General features: G+C 49.3%; 1 protein-coding gene across 1 annotated transcript in view; it reads left to right on the top strand.

Annotated features, from left to right (window-relative positions):
* LOC144806364 (uncharacterized) overlaps positions 1-18,963 on the top strand; it is a 223,479-nt gene extending 204,516 nt beyond the window's left edge. Inside the window, exon 4 of the mRNA XM_078672738.1 lies at positions 16,776-18,963. Within this exon, the coding sequence (XP_078528864.1) occupies positions 16,776-17,342 (567 nt within the window). The 3' untranslated portion in view covers positions 17,343-18,963. The remainder of the gene's footprint in view (positions 1-16,775) is intronic.
* The last annotated feature ends 1,081 nt before the right edge of the window (positions 18,964-20,044 follow it).

Raw genomic sequence — 20,044 nt, 5'->3', positions numbered from 1 at the left:
CATCAGTGCGGGTTTAATGTGCTGAGAAGTTTGATATCATAGGGCACCCAGCTAGAGGGGTGACTGAAGTATGCCAGTGCAGTGGGTCTTGTGGGCATGGCACACAGGGATGTGTTCAAACAATAGGAGCTATAGGGGGAAGAATGACCAAGCCACCCCTCACTCAACGTATTATAAATCAACAATGGGCCTGATCACCAAAAGTTACACCCAAATCTGTATATCCAGCAATGGAGGGGTCACCAGAAGCTTTATAACTCCCTTTGCGGACTTAGCTAAGTCCCTAAGCTGTGGTGTATCCATGTTCCAAATGTTTATACCATCATAATCCACCCAATATGCATGAAAAAAGTGTGGAGTAGAAAGAAGGTACCTCACGGTAGTAACACCAAGGGGACTGCTGGCTGGTACTCATCAGCAAGTCCACTTCTCATCATCGGTCACCACCTCTCCGTTTGAAAAAAAGAAACGTGTGTGTGTATTATTAACAGAAACTCAAAACCATGAAATCAAAATCTAAAGACCTAAATGTGATAACATGCTAATAACATGCATGCCCAATGGACCCAGTTTCATGCATATTGGGTGGCGCCATCTTTTCGCATCCCATCAGGATTATCGCATCGCATCGAATCGAGGCACCATCTTGCGCACCGCAACCAGACCGCAGGCCAAGAACCTACACCTCATCCCCGCACCGGGACGGAACCGACGCATCTCTCTCTGTAAGTCTTTTGTTTATTTTGCATTACGCATCCAGGTACTTTGTTGAGAACTTTGTCGCATTTATCATCAACTTGAACTAAGCAACCTTTATCATCTTTAAGTACAGTATTGTGGATTTTTGTCGTTTGTGGTCTTGTGTTAAGTCTATATAAAGAATACTTCTTTTTTTATAAAACCTGTGTTGTGTCCATCTGTAGCGTTTCCACTGTATTACTGTGTATATTCACACATGCTTAACACACTGCCTCTGAGATAAGCCTGTCTGCTTGTGCCAAGCTACCAAGAGGGAGAGCAGGGGTTATTTAGGAATGTAATCCCCTTGTCCTGACTTAGAAGCAAGGGTCCCTATTTGGTCAAAGGTGTACACCATTGCCAACTAGAGACCCCCCAGTTCTAACATTGGTGGTCAGCGGTGAGGATTTGGACCTGCATTTATGTTTCATATACAGTAATTGGTGTACACTACTAGTGAGTGCAGACGAAACGCGACCACATACTTTTTTTAGTAGAATTTTTTCCTTGGACAGTTATCTTTTACCTGAAAACTCCCAATTCTTACTACCATGAGTAGACCAGCATCTGTTGCATCTATGGATCTTGATTTTGAGGAAGAGAGGTTGGAAACCTACACTTTGAAATAGCTCAAGTATCTCTGCAGGAAATTGAAAGTTGCCACACCAGGCATTTCTAAAAAGAATGACTACCTAAAGGCGCTGAGGGCCTGGGTAGAAGCAAGAAATACCCCTGATCTTTTTGATGGAGCCAGTTGGGGATCCAGATGGGCAACTGGATAGGCCAAAGGTTCCAGCCAGGGAAGGGGTACCGTCCCCACCTGGCAGCAGTATCTCTTCTAAAGACCTGTCCCCCAGAGAGTTGGAAGACAGGGAGAGAAATAGGGCACACAAGCTGGAAATGGCTAAACGTAAGATAGAGAGTCAGAGGGAAGCAGAGAATAACAGATTGTCCTTGGAGAGAGAGGGAGAGAGAGAGAGAATGAGAATGGAACATGAGAGGATGTTGAGGGAGTTAGAAATCAAGGCAAAGGGCTTAGAGATCAATCCCTCTGGTCGCAGCGCACCATCTGTGCCTTAAGAAGGCAGGGTACATACTCCCAAGGATGTCATCAAAGATTTCCATAAAAATGAAGATATTGGGCAATGGTTTGCAGCCTATGAAATAGCAATGTTGGCCCACCGGGTCCCAGAGAAGGATTGGGGAGCGGGGTTGTGGTGCCGCCTTGTGAGTGAGGGGAGGGATACTTTGTTAGACCTGCCCAGTGAGCATAGGATGTCTTATGCCGATATGAAGGAAGCCCTGATGACCAGATATGGTTTGACCCCAGAACTCTATAGAGAGAAGTTCAAGAATTGTAAGAAACTGGAGGGAACCACTTGGGTAGAATATGTATCTTTCTTTTTCAGAGATATGGATGGTTGGGTGAGGGGTAGCAAAGTGGATAATTTTGGAGCGCTCTATGATTTGATTGCAAGGGAGCACTTGTTTGCTAATTGTTTTCCAGAGCTACGCCAGCACCTTATTGACAGCAAGTTGACTAACCCTAGGAAGCTTGCTGAAGAGGCTAACCGCTGTGTCAGTACCAGGGTCCACAAGGGTCATGTGGGAGACTCAGCCAAAGGTGGGCAGGGTCCCCAGCAGAAAGTGGTGGGACAAGGGTAAACAGAGGGAGTTCCAGAAAGGGCCCAAAGTAATTCCCAAGGGAACCAAAGTAAGGGTTCCTAGCCTTCCCCTGAGAAGAAGTCAGAACCCCCGAAAGGTACACCTGTTCATAGGGGGCCTGTTATCTGCTTTCATTGTAAGCAGGTGGGACACAATTGGTATGATCCCCAGTGTCCCCAAAAGGGTCAGTATGTGCCACCCTGTGCACCACCCCGTCAGATGGCCAGTGTCGCCCTGGGTGGGGAGGAGATGGGTGCCGAAGGTGGGTGGGGTCCTGCAGAAATGTCCCTTGTCGCATTAGGAGACTTTGAGATGGTCCGTAAAACTCAGCTGCCTGATAACACTAAAAAATACAGGCAGTGGGTGACCATCAATGGCCATAGAGTGGAGGCTCTTAGAGACACTAGAGCCAGTGTGACAGCTGTCAAGTGTCACTTGGTGTCTGAAGAGCAGGTAGTTCCCAATGCATTCTTCCCAGTTGTTGCCGCTGACAACACAGAGAGTCATTGCAAGGTGGCTCAGGTTCCCTTTGAGTGGGGGGGCGGGGTCTCTGGTACTCTTCAAGTAGCTGTGAGGCCAGCCATGCCTGTTGATTGTCTGTTAGCCAATGATTTGGTAAGCTCCCCTTGGGCTAAGGTGGAGAAGAGGGCTCACTTAGAGATATTGGGTCTGCCTGAGTGGGCGTGTATGACCACTCGGTCTATGGCAGCCAATGGTGTTCAAGAGATCCTGGAGCCTGAAAGTATGGCCCAGGGACCTGCCTTAAAGAGAAGAGGTAGGGGGTGTGGGAAACTAGCCCCCATTGTTCCCACGATCCAGGAGAAGGCAGACCTTGAGGGGGATGCCCTGGGACCTACAGGGGAGCAAATTGCTGAACTGGGGGACCTGCCTGAGCTGACCCATTGGCGGCAAGAAGGAGGCACCTCCAGGGAGGAATTTTGTGCAGAACAGAAGAAGTGCCCTTCTCTTGTGGGTTTAAGGCAACAGGCCACAAACCAGACTGCAGGTGATCAGTCTGGATCACATTGGATCTACTGGGAGAACCTCCTGTATAGCAAGCCTAAGGTTGCTGAGTCTGGTTCAGCCTGTGTGCTGGTGGTACCCCAGCGCTTCAGAGCCTTCCTACTGGGTTTGGCTCATGATGTACCTTTAGCTGGACATCTGGGGCAGGCTTGTCACTCACTTTTATTGGCCCCAGATGTGGAAGAGTTCAGATACTCATTGTAGGACTTGTCAAACTTGCCAGGCAAGTCGGAAAAGTAAAAGGAAGCACAAGGCTCCTCTCCAACCTTTCCCTGTAGTCAGTAACTGCTTTGAACGGGTGGGCATTGACATTGTGGGGCCACTGGACCCCAAGACAGCCACAGGCAACAGGTTTATCCTGGTCTTGGTGGACCATGCTCGCCAGTACCCGGAAGCCATCCCACTCAGGAGAGTGACAGCCCCCGTGGAGGGACGTGCACTGAGGGGTATTTTCTCCTGTGTGGGGTTCACCAGAGAGGTGGTGTCTAACCGAGGTACAAACTGCATGCCTTCTTTTTGCTTACCGTGAGGTCCCACAAAAGTCCCTAGGGTTCAGCCCTTTTGAACTATTGTATGGACACCCGGTAAGAGAACCTTTGAGTATGGTCAAGGAAGGCTGGGAGCAATCTCCCAGGAAACCTCCCCAGGATGTATACAGGTACATGCTGGCGTTCAGAAACCAGATTTTGCGATTCAGACAACTCGCTCAGGCGAATCTGGAAGCCAGCCAGGAGGACATGAAGCGGTAGTACAATCAGAATGCCACTCTGATTGAGCTTCAGCCTGGACAGAAAGTTTAGGTCATGGCCCCTGTAGAGCCTTGTGCGCTCCAGGACAGGTAGACTGGACCATTTGAGGTGGTGGAGCACAAGAGTGATCTCACCTATCTGGTGAACTTGCAGTTACCCAGGAACCCTTTGAGGGTCCTGCATGTTAACTGCCTGAATCCCCACTTAGGAACATCTGAAGTGGGCATGTTCCTAGCGACAGATGATGGAATGGAAGAAGAGACAGAGCCTCTTCCTGACCTGTCTGCAACAGAGCAAGGTGGGTCAGTGGATGGTGTCAGCCTCTCTGCCACACTGACCCCTGATCAGCAGCAAGATTGTCGTCAACTGTTGGGACAATTCTCTGATCTGTTTTCCTTGATTCCTGTTGTCACAGAGTGGTGCGTCCATGATGTGGACACTGAAGACAGTACTCCTGTGAAGCACAAGGCTTACAGGGTGACTGACAAGGTCAGAGCTTACATTAAGGAGGAAATCTCCAAGATGTTTGCCTTTGGGGTGATTGAGTCTTCTAGCAGTCGTTGGGCCAGCCCAGTGGTCTTGGTCCCAAAGGCTGCCGCGCCTGGTGCCACACCTGAACTCCGGTTCTGTGTGGACTATCGAGGACTCAATTCAGTCACCAAGACTGACGAGCACCCGGTCGGTTATGGGCTGCACGGTACCTCAGCACGTTTGATTTGACTTCTGGGTACTGGCAGATCGCCTTGACTGATGGGCCAAAGAGAGGTCAGCATTCTCTATACCAGATGGGCACTACCAATTCCAGGTTATGCCCTTTTGGATGAAGAATGCCCCTGCCACCTTTCAGAGGTTGGTCAACCAGGTGTTGGCTGGACTGGAGGATTTCAGTGCCGCCTACCTGGATGACATTGCAGTGTTCAGCGCCAGTTGGGAAGAACATCTGTGGCACCTCAGAGAAGTGTTGATGGCACTGCGCAAGGCAGGCCTCACGATCAAGGCGAGTAAGTGCCAGATCAGGCAGGGTGTACTTGGGTCACCAGGTAGGGAGCGGCCAGGTGGCGCCCCTGCAACCCAAGATTGATACCATCCTGGCATGGGATCCCCAAAGACTCAAACACAGGTGAGAACCTTTTTAGGACTCACGGTCAAGTGGTATGGCAACATTGTTGCACCCTTGACTGAGATGACTTCCAGGAAGCAACTCAAGAAAGTGAACTGGACTGACACCTGTCAGAAGGCTTTTGACACCCTGAAGACTGCCATTTGCACAGCACCCGTGCTTCAGGCTCCAACTTCTCAAAAGAGTTCATTGTTCAAACAGACGCTTCAGAGCATGGTGTGGGGGCTGTAAAATCACAGATAAATGAGAAGGGCCTAGACCAACCTGTAGCCTTCATCAGTAGGAGGTTACTTCCACGGGAACAGAGGTGGAGTGCAATTGAGCATGAGGCATTTGCTGTGGTCTGGGCACTGAAGAAGTTGAGACCATACTTTTTTTTTTTTTTAAGTTTGGGATTATAAACTTTTATTCACCGTTCATGCACGCACACAGCTTTCCGCCTACAACCCTGGGGCCGGCAGCAAACTAGGATCATGTCAATACAATATGCAAGTCCATTGTTCCTGAAAGGGAGAAAGGAAGAAATTGTGCCAAACATTGCACCGGCGTCGTCTGGTCCAGTTGCCTGAGCTTCAAGTAAAACAACAACATTATCATGCATGGACCCCATTGCCCCAAGTCATTACCCTCCAATACTTCGGGAGGGTGAGGTCGGCTTCCTCCAATGCTGTATTGGTAGTCTCTTGTGGTGCGCGCATTCGACTACGTGGTCTAAGTCTAACTTTCCTAACCCAACATGCCCACTAACCCCCTTTCCCTCCCCCCTCAACTGCCTGTGCGCCTCGTCCCTTGAACTACTGCCGTCTCAGTGTTATGTGTCTCGTGCCCCAGCCAAATCTACCCGCGCCCTCCCCACCCGTCCATTCTCTCACTCACTCAATGCTCCTAACCTGAAGATCTCCCTATGCGTGCAGTCTATGTGTTCTTGGTCTCTAGTGTCAGCGTTACCTGGGTGTCCCTCCCGTGCTGCCCCTCCAGGAACATTGTAATTATCTAGTCCTCGTTGTCCTCCCCCCCTTCTCGTTGCTCCTCTGTCTCCTCCTGATCCTCAACCGTGTCGTTCCTATTCGACTTGTATGTCATGTATTGGTCCCAGAAGTTCCGTGGCCTACTCACAGGTGGTAAGAGTTCACTATACAGCTGGGATTGTGTGCAACTGTACAACATATCCCTTTCCCATCCTCGTTTAGTTGGAAGCGGGCCGCGCATCCAACTCATCGCTATCGCTCTCCGTGCCATAGTTAACCCTATGCCAGCCAGGCGACGCGTAGCTGGAGGTAAAACTCTGGTATGTCCCAGCAGAGCCAATGCCGGATCTACCGGGAGCTCCATCTCTAGTATCCGCCCCAGCTCGAGAAAAACCTCCTCTCAGAAGTTGTTTATCCCCGGGCAGGACCAAGCCAGGTGTAGGAAGTCCGCCACTGACGCACTGCAACGTTCACATTCAGGCGTCTGCCGGAGTCCATATCTGTGCAAGCGTTCCGGAGTGTAATACACTCTCTGTAGAAATTTAAACTGAACAAGCCTATGCCTAGCATTCAGCGACACCCGTTTCGTGTTCTGGCAGCAATATTTCCACATTTCGTCACTTATCTCCGTCTGTAAGTCTCGTTGCCACGCCTGTCGGGCCTTCGAGGGTTCTTGTGTACGGTGACACTGCCCCATCCTGTACAGTCGTGCTATCATCTTGCCGCTCGATTGTGTTTTTATTACATAAGTCAGTTCTGGTAGTTCTGTGGGTTCCTCCATATCCGGCCCCAGCAGTTCCTGTAGTGCTGCACGGACTCTGTGCAGATGGAAACGGTGCAGCAGCGTCGTAGTGATCTGGGAGGGAGCGACCTGGTCCCAGGTGACTACCTTCCCGTCCTTGAACAGGTCCCCCAGCTTGAGTATGCCCAGCTGACTAAGGGCGCGCGTGACCCCCTTTTCTCGCAGCGGTGGAAGCCATATGGCCCATTCTATCGGGACCAGGGGGGGAATACAGCAGTGAGCAGTTATGGCTCCTGGCCAAAGAGTGCCATGCGTGATTCGTAGTCGTAATAGAGTCCAGAGTGCCCACACGTCGCGTGGCCGGTTCAAATATAGTAGCCGCTGGCTGGAGGGGTTTCGCGAAGAGCGTCTCTAGAATCACGTGGGGAATATTGCTATCCCCATGTATCCAAGTATGCAAGTGCATCCCTTGCGCGACCCTATAGTACTGTTCTACGTCCGGGGCCCCCAGACCGCCTTGGTCATATGGGAGGGTCAGGACTTGCCACTTAACCCTCGGTTGCTTACCTCCCCATGCCAGTCTCGTGAGGGTCTGAATTAGCGTTTTGAAGAATGCCTTAGATAGGACCACCGGTAGGTTGCGAAAGAGGAACAAGAACCTCGGAAGTACCAGCATTTTCATGAGCGCAATGCGGCCCGCGAGGGACAGCGGCAGCCTACACCATCTGTCAACATCGTCAGTCAATTTCATGTCAGCAACACCGTAGTTTTCCCTGATCAATACATCCGGGTCTGGGTGTAGTCTTATGCCTAAATACCTAACCGGGTCTTCCGACCACTGCAATGGGTAGTCCATGACAAATTTATTTGTCACCGGAGTCAGCGGGAATGCCACCGATTTAGACCAGTTTACCTTTAGTCCAGATAGGGCTCCGAACTGCACTACCTCCCTTAGCATGGCGCGAGGTTAAGTTCCGGGTCTCTGACGTATAAAAGTGTGTCGTCAGCGTACGTGGATATACAGATCTTATACGTAGGGGAAATTAATACCTTCATGACTGTGGTATTCTCGGAGTGCACACGCTAGGGGTTCCGCTACTAGTGCGTATAGCAACGGGGAGAGTGGGCAGCCCTGTCTTGTGCCCCTGCTGATTCCGAACGCCTCCGTGACCGTGTCACCAATTCGTAGCCTGGCCGTCGGTTTGTAATACAAAGCGCCTATCATTTGAAGGAAGGGTTCACCCAGGCCCAGTTTCCTAAGCACCCTGGACATGAAAGGCCATTCTACGGAGTCGAAGGCTTTCTCCATATCTAGGAATATTGCCAATGCCTTATTCTCCGGCTTCACATGCTGCATCGTCCCCAGGACCGTACGAATGTTGTATGTGAGGTTCCTAGATGGGATAAAACCCGCCTGTTCCGGGGCCACCAGTACAGGGGCGAGGAGTGCAAGACGCGTCGCCAGTACCTTTGCGTACAGCTTAGCATCAACATTGATCAAGGAGAGGGGTCTGTACGAGCCGCATTCTGTGTCAGGCTTCCCAGGCTTAAGTATCGTTATGATGAGTGCCTCTCGCATAGTCGGGGGCATGGAGCCTTCCAAGCATATATCATCAAATAATGCTGAGAGGTAGGGGACCAGCAATTCCTTAAATGATTTGTAGAAGCCGACAGTCAGCCCATCGGCGCCCGGAGCGCTACCCGTCTGCATACTATCTAAGGCCTCCTCTATTTCCTCCCTCTGGATGGGCATCATAAGGAATTCTCTTTGCGAATCGGACAGTTGTGGCATCTTAATATAACTCAGGTAGTCGTCGATTGCCCCGTCCAGTCCCGTCGATTTCGATTCGTATAGAGCAGAGTAGTACCGCCTGAATTCCCCGACAATCTGTTCCTCGTCTGTGAGGGTCTCTCCCGTACTCGAGAGCAACTCGCCAATCAGCAGTGGCCGCCGCTCATGTTTAATCATCTTAGCCAGGAGAGAACCAGGCCTTTCACCCTCGCCGTACATGCGGGCCATGGCATATTTGCCCATGTGTTGTACCTCTCTGTCTGCCTCTGTGTGATATTCTGTCAGCAATTGTTTGATCTGGTCTAGTGCGTCTCCCTCTGGCTCCGCCTGATGCCTCCCTTCAAGGTCCTTCAGCTGACTCTCTAAATATTTAAGCCGCTGTCTAATGGACTTCAGGACACTGGAGTGTTTGGCCATGGCTATCCCGCGTATGTAGACCTTATAGGTCTCCCATAGCGTCTGAAAACTTTCCACAGATCCCGTATTCGTCTCAAAAAAGTTTTCGATTTCATTCGCGATTTCCCCTCGGAACACCTCGTCTAGTAGAGAGTACGGGGGGAAGCGCCACGTAAAGGGGGGGATACCGCGCACCGGCGACTCCAGGATCAGGAGGAGAGGAGAGTGGTCAGACAGTGTGCGTGGCAATATATGACAGTCCCTTATATTATAGGATAGCTGTTGTGATACAAACCAGTAATCTATTCTAGTGTGTAGTGCATGATACGCTGAATAATGAGTGTACCCCCCTCTGGAGTGATGTCTACTGCGCCATACATCCAAGAGATCCAAGTGCACCATCTCAGTTTGGAGCGCCGTGGCAGCCGCCGACGGGCTCCTGTTCGGTCCCGCAGATCTGTCCAGATCCGGGTCAAGGACCAGGTTAAAGTCCCCACCCCAAAAGCATATACGAGTAATCATACATCTTGCATCTCCGGGCTAAGTCCGCGTAGAAATCAGGTGAATCATAGTTAGGCCCGTATACATTCACAAGCAGCAAGTCATGCCCCTGGCCCCTGCATCTGCAGATGACGTACCTCCCCTCCGGGTCCGTCTCTAGTGACGTCAATGTGAGTTTGGAGTGCGGGTTTACCCATATTAGTGTCCCTCTCGAGTGTGTGGTAAAGCCCGCTGCGATACTGCATCCCGCTAACCCCTTGTGCTGTAACATCCTGCTGGCAAGAGCCAAATGTGTCTCCTGTAGGAGAGCGAGATCTATGTTATGCCTGCGCAGGTAACTAAGGACCTTTCTCAGCTTCCTAAAGTCGTTGAGGCCCCTGACATTCCATGTCAGTGCCCGCATATGGGTCCGCGCTGTGTTGGACTGTGGTGTAACGTTCTCAACCCCCGCCATAGTGTATAGTGTGTGCGGTAAGACTACTTTGCAATAGTATCCATCGCTCCCGTGAAGCGGGGTCTGGCAATTGACATAACATGTATTTGCCGGTCCCAAATCTAGGGGGACTCACCCAATTCTCAGCTGGCAGCACCTTGGCAGTCAAACACAATAACAACTGGTACACAAATACAAACCCCAACATTCCCCCCACCACCCACAGCAGACCCACCCCAATTTGGCCTTGCAGAATCCCATCCCACCCATCCCTCCCTAGCAACAAGTAGAACATTCCCATGTGCACAACGCTCAGAAGAAGTAGGGCCACGGAAAAGACAGGGGAACGTGTCCAGCTCTTTCAAGTCCTCTCCCTCCGCCGACCGCCAAAGCGAATCAAGATCAGCCCGGCGTTCATCCATCAGCCATCAGCCGTTTCTGCCAGTTCCAGTGCCGCTGTCGCAACTGCCGCCCTTTGACCTTCATGAATCTCCTCCTGGGGAGGCCGACGCGGCCTGCGCCGCCGTCTCTGCTGTCGCCATTGTCCAGCGGAGCCGGTCTCCGAGTTGTTCCCTGGTTGCGAGTCTCCCGCCAGTTCAGGTTCCTCGATGCCCAACAGCCGGCAAGCATCAGTGAGAGAGCGTAGCAGGTGCACTTTGTTGTCCCATTTAAACACAATCCGGAACGGGTGCCCCCAGCTATATGTGACACCAAGGCGTCGCAGTTCAGCAGTAACCGGTCTGAATGATCTACGCTTCTCCAGGGTGATGGCCGCCAGATCCTGAAAGAGTGTCGGTGAGTGATCGCCATAGGTGACGGAGCCCAGATGTCGCGCTTTGTTGAGAATCTCTTCTTTGGTGCGAAAGTCCTGAACGCAGACCAGGATATCTGCTTGGAAGGCACTCGAGGCTCTAGGCGGTCCAGTCCGATGTGCTCTGTCTAAAATGATAGTGGAGTCAGCCGATCGGCCCAGGATATGGTTGAAGAGGCCCTGCGTGAACTTGAAGAGATCTGCCGTGTCCGGGGTGGATTTTACCCCTCTAATTCGAATGTTATGCCTCCGAGACCGGTTTTCCAAATCCTCAACATGCGATTGTAAGTCAACCTGCTGGTCATGGATTCGGATAATTTCTTGCTGGAGCGCTTCCATCTCGACATCCCGGCCATCGCTCTTCGTCTCTAGGTCCGCTACCCGCTCGCCAATGGCGTCCGTGTGTCGCCTCAGTTCCCGAATCTCCCCCTTCAATTCAGTCTTAAGGAGCTGGAGGTCTTCCCTTAGGCTGCCGAATAGAGATTCCAAGAAAGACCTCGTGACAGGCTCGTCTGTGCTTTGGGGGCTGTTGCCCGGTGTGCCGGCCGTTGACTTAGCGGGCGCCGCGTGGGTTCCAGCGCTGTGAAGGTCGGTTTTCTTCCCCATGGTGATGGGAGTGAGCAAGTCCTTAATGGACCTGTCCTTGCGCACTCTGCCAGTCGCCATACTCCCCAGGCCCGCCAGCAGAACAGGCCAAGGTGGATTGGGCCGAAAGCTCGCTGCAGCACCGATAGATAAGTACCGGACAGTTGGGGCTAAGAGTCCGGCCCCAGTGGACCGCTGGCGGTCTCCTCAGCTCCAATTGCTCTCGCTGCTAGGGCATAAGCGCCAGTGACTCCCCCTCAGATATCATTCGAGGTGCAGGCCCAGGCGATGCAGTCCGTGTGAGAGAGCCAGTCACTGGGCCGGGTGTTGTCTCAAAATGGCGGCCTCCAGGTCATCGCTCCACAGAGACCACGAGGCAACCGACCACCACCCAGGCCTTGATTGGGGCGGCGCACGCTGGGGGCCACCGAGGCAGCGGTACCACTCTGGTATCTCCACACTACCCCCCACCGCCCCACGCTGTCCGTCGCGTAGGGTGGGGGCTCCCCTGCTCACCTCCAATGTCCGAGGCTGTAGCAGGTGCAAGTTTCGAGCCAAACTCCCGTATGTGTAGGGGAGCAGAAGTGTGGCAGTGGGGAAGGCACGAGGGTATCAACCAGATGAGGCAAAGGGTGGTTCCTGCACGGGCGCTGCACGGGCCGCAAGCACCCGGCCCTAAGATGGCGGCACTCAGTTCCAGTAATCACCGCCGGGACCGGGGAAGGCTCCAAGGGTGGTGGACCACAGCTGGGGTGTCGGCGCCGTTTGTAGCTTCCCTCGGCTGTCCCAGAGCTGCAGACCGGAGCGGCGAGTCACCTGGGGGGGGTCGTCTCTGTCTCCCCCCTCTCCTCACCTCAAGCAGCCTCCCGGTCACGCCTGGCGCCGCAACTCTTCCCGCTGTCGCACTCCAACAGCTCCGTGTGCACCCCAGGGACTCCGGCTGTGTCAGCGTAGATATCTGGCAGGTCCGCAGAAGCCTCCACGGAGAAGCCGCGGGAGGCCTCGCGCTCAGCCGCGCGGGTCGGACCTGCCACTGCCCGTCAGGGAGGCCTCGGCATCGGCCATATGACTCCGCCCCTCGCGGCCTCGTTTCCGCGGCTCCGGCCGCCACAGGCCTCTGCGAGCCGCAGTGCTCCTTTCGGGATTCCGTCCGATCCCAGTAGCGCCGGTCCGCAATGCCGCCCCACAAAGATCCTTACTGATCTGGCATCTGGTCTGGGGCCCCAGTGAAGCCTCTCGGGGCCCGAAAGGGTGCTTTAGAATCTATTCAGTGGCGGCCAGCGGCGGGAGCTCGGCGCGACACGTCCGCTCACACCGCCATCCTGGCCACGCCCCCAAGTTGAGACCATACTTGTTTGGGACTCACTTACTGGTTCAGACCGACCCCAGGCTCCTCAGATGGTTGATGCAGATGAGGGGTGAGAACCCAAAGTTGTTGAGGTGGTCCATTTCCCTACAGGGTATGGACTTTACGGTGGAACACCGCCCTGGTACAGAACACGCCAATGCTGATGGTCTGTCCAGATTTTTCCGACTTAGTGAAGAGAACTCCCAAGGGGAAGGGTAGTTCTCTCCACATTTCAGCTGGTGGGGACACGTGTTAGACTTCGCATCATTGGCGTGAGCCTCCCATCCATTTTTACTGATTGCCTCCTCTGTTTTTGATCTGCTTTGCTGGTTATATGCTTTGGGCACTGTGCCACTGCTATTCAGTGCCACAGTGCAAGTGCTCCCTATGTTAAATGGATGTACTGATTAGTGACTCCATGACTGGGTTATTTGATTTACTTGTCAGACCCTAGTATAGTGCACCATGTGTGCCCAGGGCTTATACATCAAATGCTGCTGGTGGGCTTGCAGCACTGGTTGTGACACACACAGAAACAGATAGTAAAGTGTGTCTCAGGCCTGCCATTGCAAGGCATGTGTGCTTTCTGTGACTGCCATGTCAATTTGGCAAGTGCGCCCACTTGCCAGTCCCTAAACCTTCCCTTTTATTCATATCAGACACCCCTATGGTAGGCCCAAGGGCAGGGTGCATAGTAAGAATAAGGTAGGACATGCCCTGGTGTGTGTAGCATGTCCTAATAGTGACTTACAGCCATTTTCGTTTTTCACTATTAAAAGGCTACCTGTTCTCCATAGGCCAGAATGGGTAGTTAGAGTATTACATTTTATAATCCTAACTCACTCAGAGAACATAGTTGAAATTCAAATTTAGCATGCCTGAACTCAGAATGATAAAATACATCTTTTAGTAAAGTTGGTTCTAACATCCTGTGTTTTAAAATACCCCTTTTAGAAAGTAGGTATTTTCTTGTCGAACTGTCCAGGTCTGCCTATGCTAGGTTGTGTATTGCTTGTCTGGAGTCTAGTGACAGGGCTGGGGGATTCCAAGAGACAGGCTGAGGCAGCCCAGTGGTGAATAGAGAGATCTGCATCTAGATGAGAGGGAGGAGTTGCACCCAAGACCTGAATAGGGTTGGGCCTTCCCTCCACAATGCTGGCTCTACCTCCTGTGGGGCGTCTGATGTTTCTGCCCTGCACTGTGAAAGGAAAGAAGGAGTCCTGTAAAAAAAGTGCTCAGTAACTGGTTTGGACAAGGCAGAGGCCTCTCTGCCTTCAGAGAACAAAGGTTTTTGGGGTATAAATATTGGGACCCAAACCCAAGAACTTTAGATCACTTCTGGGAACAAGACAAACCTTTTGCATGGAGAAGAACCAAGGAAGCTGCAGGAGTTTGGACTGCCCCTCTGCCAGTGTGCTGCTTGCTGGGTTGGCCTGCAGTGGTTTCTTTATTGCCAAGGAAATGAGAAGGAACCTTTTAAGAACTTCATCATCTTGCAATATATTCCTCCAAGGGCTTGAACTTGTGCTTGCCTCCTGCTGAAGTCTCAGGGACAAAAGACTTCACTACCAGCTTCCCCTGTGAATTTCCTTGCTGGGAATTCTATCTACAGACATTTTGCGTGTCACGGAGCTGGAAGCGCGACGCATCGAGGGAAAGCGTGTCGTCCCCGCAGCTGAAATCTCCGCATCACCAGAGATGCGTGCCGCCGCCGCATCTCCTAGGAAGCGTGTCTTTGTTGAAGATGCCTGCTGTCGCATCACCGGAGAAGCATGCGCCATCGAGAGAGTTGCCATAGAATCATCGGAGAAGCGTGTTGCAGGGTCTGTCGCGGCTCCAAATTACAGAGTCGTTGCAAGGCTGCCAGGGCGTAAACGCATCGTCATCACATCGTCGCATCAAGGGCGCCATCTTCTCGCCTCGCATCGCATCGCATCGCATCAGGATTATCGCATCGAAGCACCATCATGCGCATCGCAACCGGGCTGCAGGCTGAGAACCTACGCATCATCCCCACACCGGTAAGGAACACGACGCATCCCCTACTCGGCACAAGCATTGAGGCCCGACGCATCATCCCCGCACCGGTACAGAACCGACGCATCTCCCTCTGCAAGTCTTTTGTTTATTTTGCGTTACGCATCCAGGTACTTTGTTGAGAACTTTGTTGCATTTATCATCAACTTGAACTAAGCAACTTTTATCATCTTTAACTCAACTTTAAGTACCGTATTGTGGATTTTTGTCAGTTGTGGTCTTGTGTTAAGTTTATATAAAGAATACTTATTTTTATAAAAGCCTGTGTTGTGTCCATCTGTAGTGTTTTCACTGTATTGCTGTGTATATTCACAAAAGCTTAACACACTGCCTCTGAGATAAGCCTGTCTGCTCGTGCCAAGCTACCAAGGGGGTGAGCAGCGGTTATTTAGAAGTGTAATCCCCTTGTCCTGACTTAGATGCAAGGGTCCCTATTTGGTCAAAGGTGTACAACATTGCCAACTAGAGACCCCCAGTTCTAACTCTACATGAAGAGTTTTCATTGTCATGTAGTCTTGAAAGGGTTACTGCTGTTATTCAATTCCTGAAACTGAAGTGACAGCAGCACATCCTGATCCTTCCTATTTAAATGAAATCTTAGTCATGTGCTTCTTCGTAAAGCTGTACCTCTAGCGAGTGGGCACTCTATGTGTGCTCTTTCTGTACAAACTTACTGTGTGAACACCTAAAAATCACTTCCTTTTATGAATTAAGTAAAATGTGACATGTTCAAGAGAATATTTAGTTAAATATCTGTGTATGGTGAAATATCTCTTGATAACTTTCATAAATGGTCATGACGAGATGTCTTTTACAACTAGTTAAATATTGTGTATTCACGTTCTCTTACATTTCCATTTAGTGATTTCAAATCTCTTTACATCCAACAGGAAACCAGCCTTGAATGCACAAATGATCGTGAATAATGACCGTAATCATGCAAATCTGAAAAAAAGTGGTTAGAAAAAATGAGCTCCAATATTCAGGAAAAGATCTGCATAGACAGAGACTGAGGAATCTGAACATAAACTGATATATCCTGGAAGAGGCAGTTCAGAGCAATTCAGTGGATGTAAGAGTCTGAGCTGTGCACTTCCACGCAACAGGACTAAGAATTGACCTCTAGAAAATTAAGGCAACAACACTGACAAACCACTTCCTGTATAAACAGGCCTCCACCACCAGCTTTCATCATGTGTTCGGTATGAGGTGGATACAGCATTGCTCTGCTTCCTGTAATGATGGCAGACCACCATTCAGCATGCTAGGTGTATTGTAAACTCTATCTGGCTATATCACAGGTGCAAGAGAAAAGCACAAGGGAGTGGAGCCAGACAACTGAAGGGTAAAGGAAAGAGAGGGTCTCTGATCTACAAGACTGCCCCAATTTGCTTCGACCAGAAGGAAGACTGATCTTCACTCATAAACATGCAAAACCATTCCGCAATCTAAAGACATAACCACCTACAAAGAAGCTTTACTTGCACAATTATAATATATGTAGTGTGTGAATCTTGTATTTCATTGTAAAATCTGAAATCAACCTTCCAAAATACCACACACATACAGGGAATGTGAGAATAACACAAGTGCGTTATCAACCATGTTAGCTCCACAGGAAACGCAGTGATGGGTTGCAGAGGAATATAAACCCGACCCAGAGACACTAACCAAGAAAGAAAAATCATACACAAGCAGCAAGAGATTTAGTTTGTCATCACTACTAAAGAGCCATTAGCAAACACTCACAGGAGAAACAACGTGCAATTGAAATGAATGTGTGAAGAACTGTAGTCAGATATCACTCCTAGATCATCAGTGAACACACATGGGGGGGAAACCGTACCATTGCACTGAATGTGTGAAGAGCTTCAGTCATTTATCACAACTCCAAATTCATCAGCGAACACACACAGGCGAAAAACCATTCCAATGCAGTGAATGTGTGAAGGCATTCAGTCAGTTATCAATTCTTCAAAGACATCAGCAAACACACACAGGAGAAAAACCATACCATTGCACTGAATGTGTGAAGAGCTTCAGCCAGTTATCACACCTCCAAAGACATCAGCGAACACACACTGGGGAAAAACCATACCATTGCAATGAATGTCTAAAGAGCTTCAGTCAGTTATCAATTCTTCAAATACATCAGCGAACACACACAGGGGAAAAACCATACCATTGCACTGAATGTGTGAAGAGCTTCTGTCGGTTATCATACCTACAAAAACATCAGCAAACACACACTGGGGAAAAACCATACCATTGCAGTGAATGTGTGAAGAGATTCAGTCGGTTATCAATTCTTCAAGTTCATCAGCGAACACACACAGGGGAAAAACCATACCATTGCACTGAATGTGTGAAGAGCTTCAGTGTGTTATCAAATCTACGAAGACATCAACGAACACACACAGGAGAAACACCATAGCATTGCAGTGAATGTGTGAAGAGCTTCAGTTGGTTATTGGCCTACAAAAAAATAAACAAACACACACTGGGGAAAAACCATCCCATTGCAATGAATGTGGAAGTAGTTTTAGTGATTCCTCAAATCTCAGAAGTCATCACCGAACACACACAGGGGAAAAGCCATTACAATGTTGTGAATGTATGAAGAGCATTAGTCTGTTATCAATTCTGCAGAGATGTCAGCGAACACACACAGGGGAAAATCGATCTGATTGCAATGAATGTGGAAATAGTTTTAGTCGTTCCTCAAAATTAAGGAATAATTCAAGTGCAGTAAGTGTGTTAAGTGCTTTAGTCAATTATCAGAAATACAAAGACATCAACGAACACACACAGGTGATAAACCCCTACCACTGTAGTGAATGTGGAAGTAGTTTTAGCGCCCCTTCAACATTAAGAAATCTCTAGCGAACCCACTTAGGGGAAATGCCATTCAAGTGCACTACACAAACACAAACCGGAGAGTAACCATACCATTGTAGTGGATATTGAAGTGTTGTGGGATTACAGAGATTAGTGGTAAAGTCTATAAACACAACACACATGAATAAGTCTAACAAGCCCATGCTGGAGAATATTTCTAGCTGATTTTGGTGTTTGGTCATTTTGTGCAATAACTGATTCAATGACAGCTGCTAGAAAACAACATCCAAAGGCACAAGAAGTCAAAGTAGGACATTGTGACCTGTAACTCTGAGAGTTAATGCTTGCAGCGCACAACATTTACCTCCGAAGCACTGACTTGGGAGACATGATGCTTATTTCACTCATTGCATGCATCTGTTAATGCTCCCACCATAGTGGCACTTAACCAGAGGTGTCCAATATCAAGCCGGACCCTTGGGAAATTTGCTGGCTTACCACTGATTGTAAATGATTCACAGCCAGATTAATTTTATATGAATATATTTTAGACCTCTATTATTTACAGAGAATCAACCAACCAACTCCTAACTGGTGAAAGGACAGAATGATGATGAAAGTAATGATCGCAGAGAGAGCTGACGAAAAGTTTAGTTTTTATTAAGTTTCTTAAAGCTTGACAGTTAAGTAAAGAATCTTGAGCATTAAGAATTCCAGCTCTTACAGTCCAGATCTATCGACTCCCTACTTTAAATTTCTTGAACCTTGTCTCTGGAAAAAAATGGATTTAGAAGTAAAGGAACACAAAAGATACAGATTTTTGACACAAATGATATTCAGGTTTGTTTTTACAAGTAAAAACAAACTCTTGTTTTATACACTGCAAGTGAATGAATGGACATAAAAAGTATGTGCTGCCTCGTGAGCAAGCAGTGAAACTTTGTGATGCAGTTGTGACGTCCTCCGACCACAAATAAGATAGACCGTAGCATTCTGAATAATCTGTAAGGTGCTTTTGTGTTGCTGGAGCTGCCAAATAAACAGTGTTCTCATGGCCCAGCCTTGCTTAGAGGAAGGAGTTCACTGATATAATATGCACATCAGAAGGAAGGATACATCTTCAGTAGCCAAAGATAGTTGAAATAAATGCTTTCCACTGAGTTCATTTTAACAAATGGTAGAGTCTAGGATGTTCTTCCTGCTGCCGACCATCATCATCATCACCACCCAGCCACTCAGGAACAGGAACGAGACTGCTCTTCAGCACACCCATCCTTATACATAACACACTACAAGGGTTTGCTCCAGGGTCAAACACACTTTACTTTCACGTTATCAGCAACACGTTCTAAACTGAACAAGTGGTTTGTATAGACATTAGTGGCAGAATACATTTGAAAACCAATACTTTAAAAATCTGTATTAATGATACATAACCAAACATCCAAACACCACCCATGATTGGACATCCAAGAGCCTTTAAAATCCACACTACAGAGGTGTGTACCAGGATCAAACTCAATTTACTTTAACATTAGCATGAACTAAATTATCATACAGCAAAAACAATCATGAGGCTATGAAATGTACACAATGATGACTAGATTTTACATATTAATATGAAATGTATGTTTTTAGATATGTAATAAAACAACAAATGTATTTGAATTCATGGTGTTAGACTGCTGATTGTAGAGGAGATCCTAAATGTGATTTATTCCCTAAATTATAAAAGCACCTAAAGTTTGCTGAGTGACTGCCATGTTTAATACGGGTGCCCAGCATCCTTTTTAGGTCTCGCCTGTCGATGCGCATGCGCATCGAGCAAGCGAGACTATAGGGGCTCATCGACTCTTTATCTAACTTGCAAGGAATCGTGGCGATTCCTTGCAGTGCCCGTGACTTTTAAGCTCAATGCGCATGTGCATTGAGCTTAAAAGCGCGTGCACAGCCGCCCGCATTCCTCCGACACCTTTGAAGTGAAGCTTAGCTTCACTTCAAAGGCCCGGCTTCTTCACACCCACATGCCGCTCTGCCCCGCTCCGCCCCCTCCCCTGAGTCATCCTGCCTGCCCAGACTTCTCCTCCCCCCTACTTACATCCCGTTTTCACTTGTTTTTTTGACTCGACGTTCCCCCCGCCCCCTCCCGCCACGCAATGCCGAGAGCTTGTTGACAATGAAAACAGTTTTAGTGATAGTCCCGTGGCATTGTCGTGTGTAATCTGACACTGAACTTTACCGGACCAGAAAGTATGCTTGTCTTTCATTGCAGCTTTGCTTTTTCTGACTGCCTCGGCA

Source organism: Lissotriton helveticus, chromosome 1_2, assembly GCF_964261635.1.
Source record: "Lissotriton helveticus chromosome 1_2, aLisHel1.1, whole genome shotgun sequence".
Classification (NCBI taxonomy): Eukaryota; Metazoa; Chordata; class Amphibia; order Caudata; family Salamandridae; genus Lissotriton; species Lissotriton helveticus.
The sequence above is the reverse complement of the archived record's forward strand: the minus strand, read 5'-3'. Positions and strand labels throughout refer to the sequence as shown.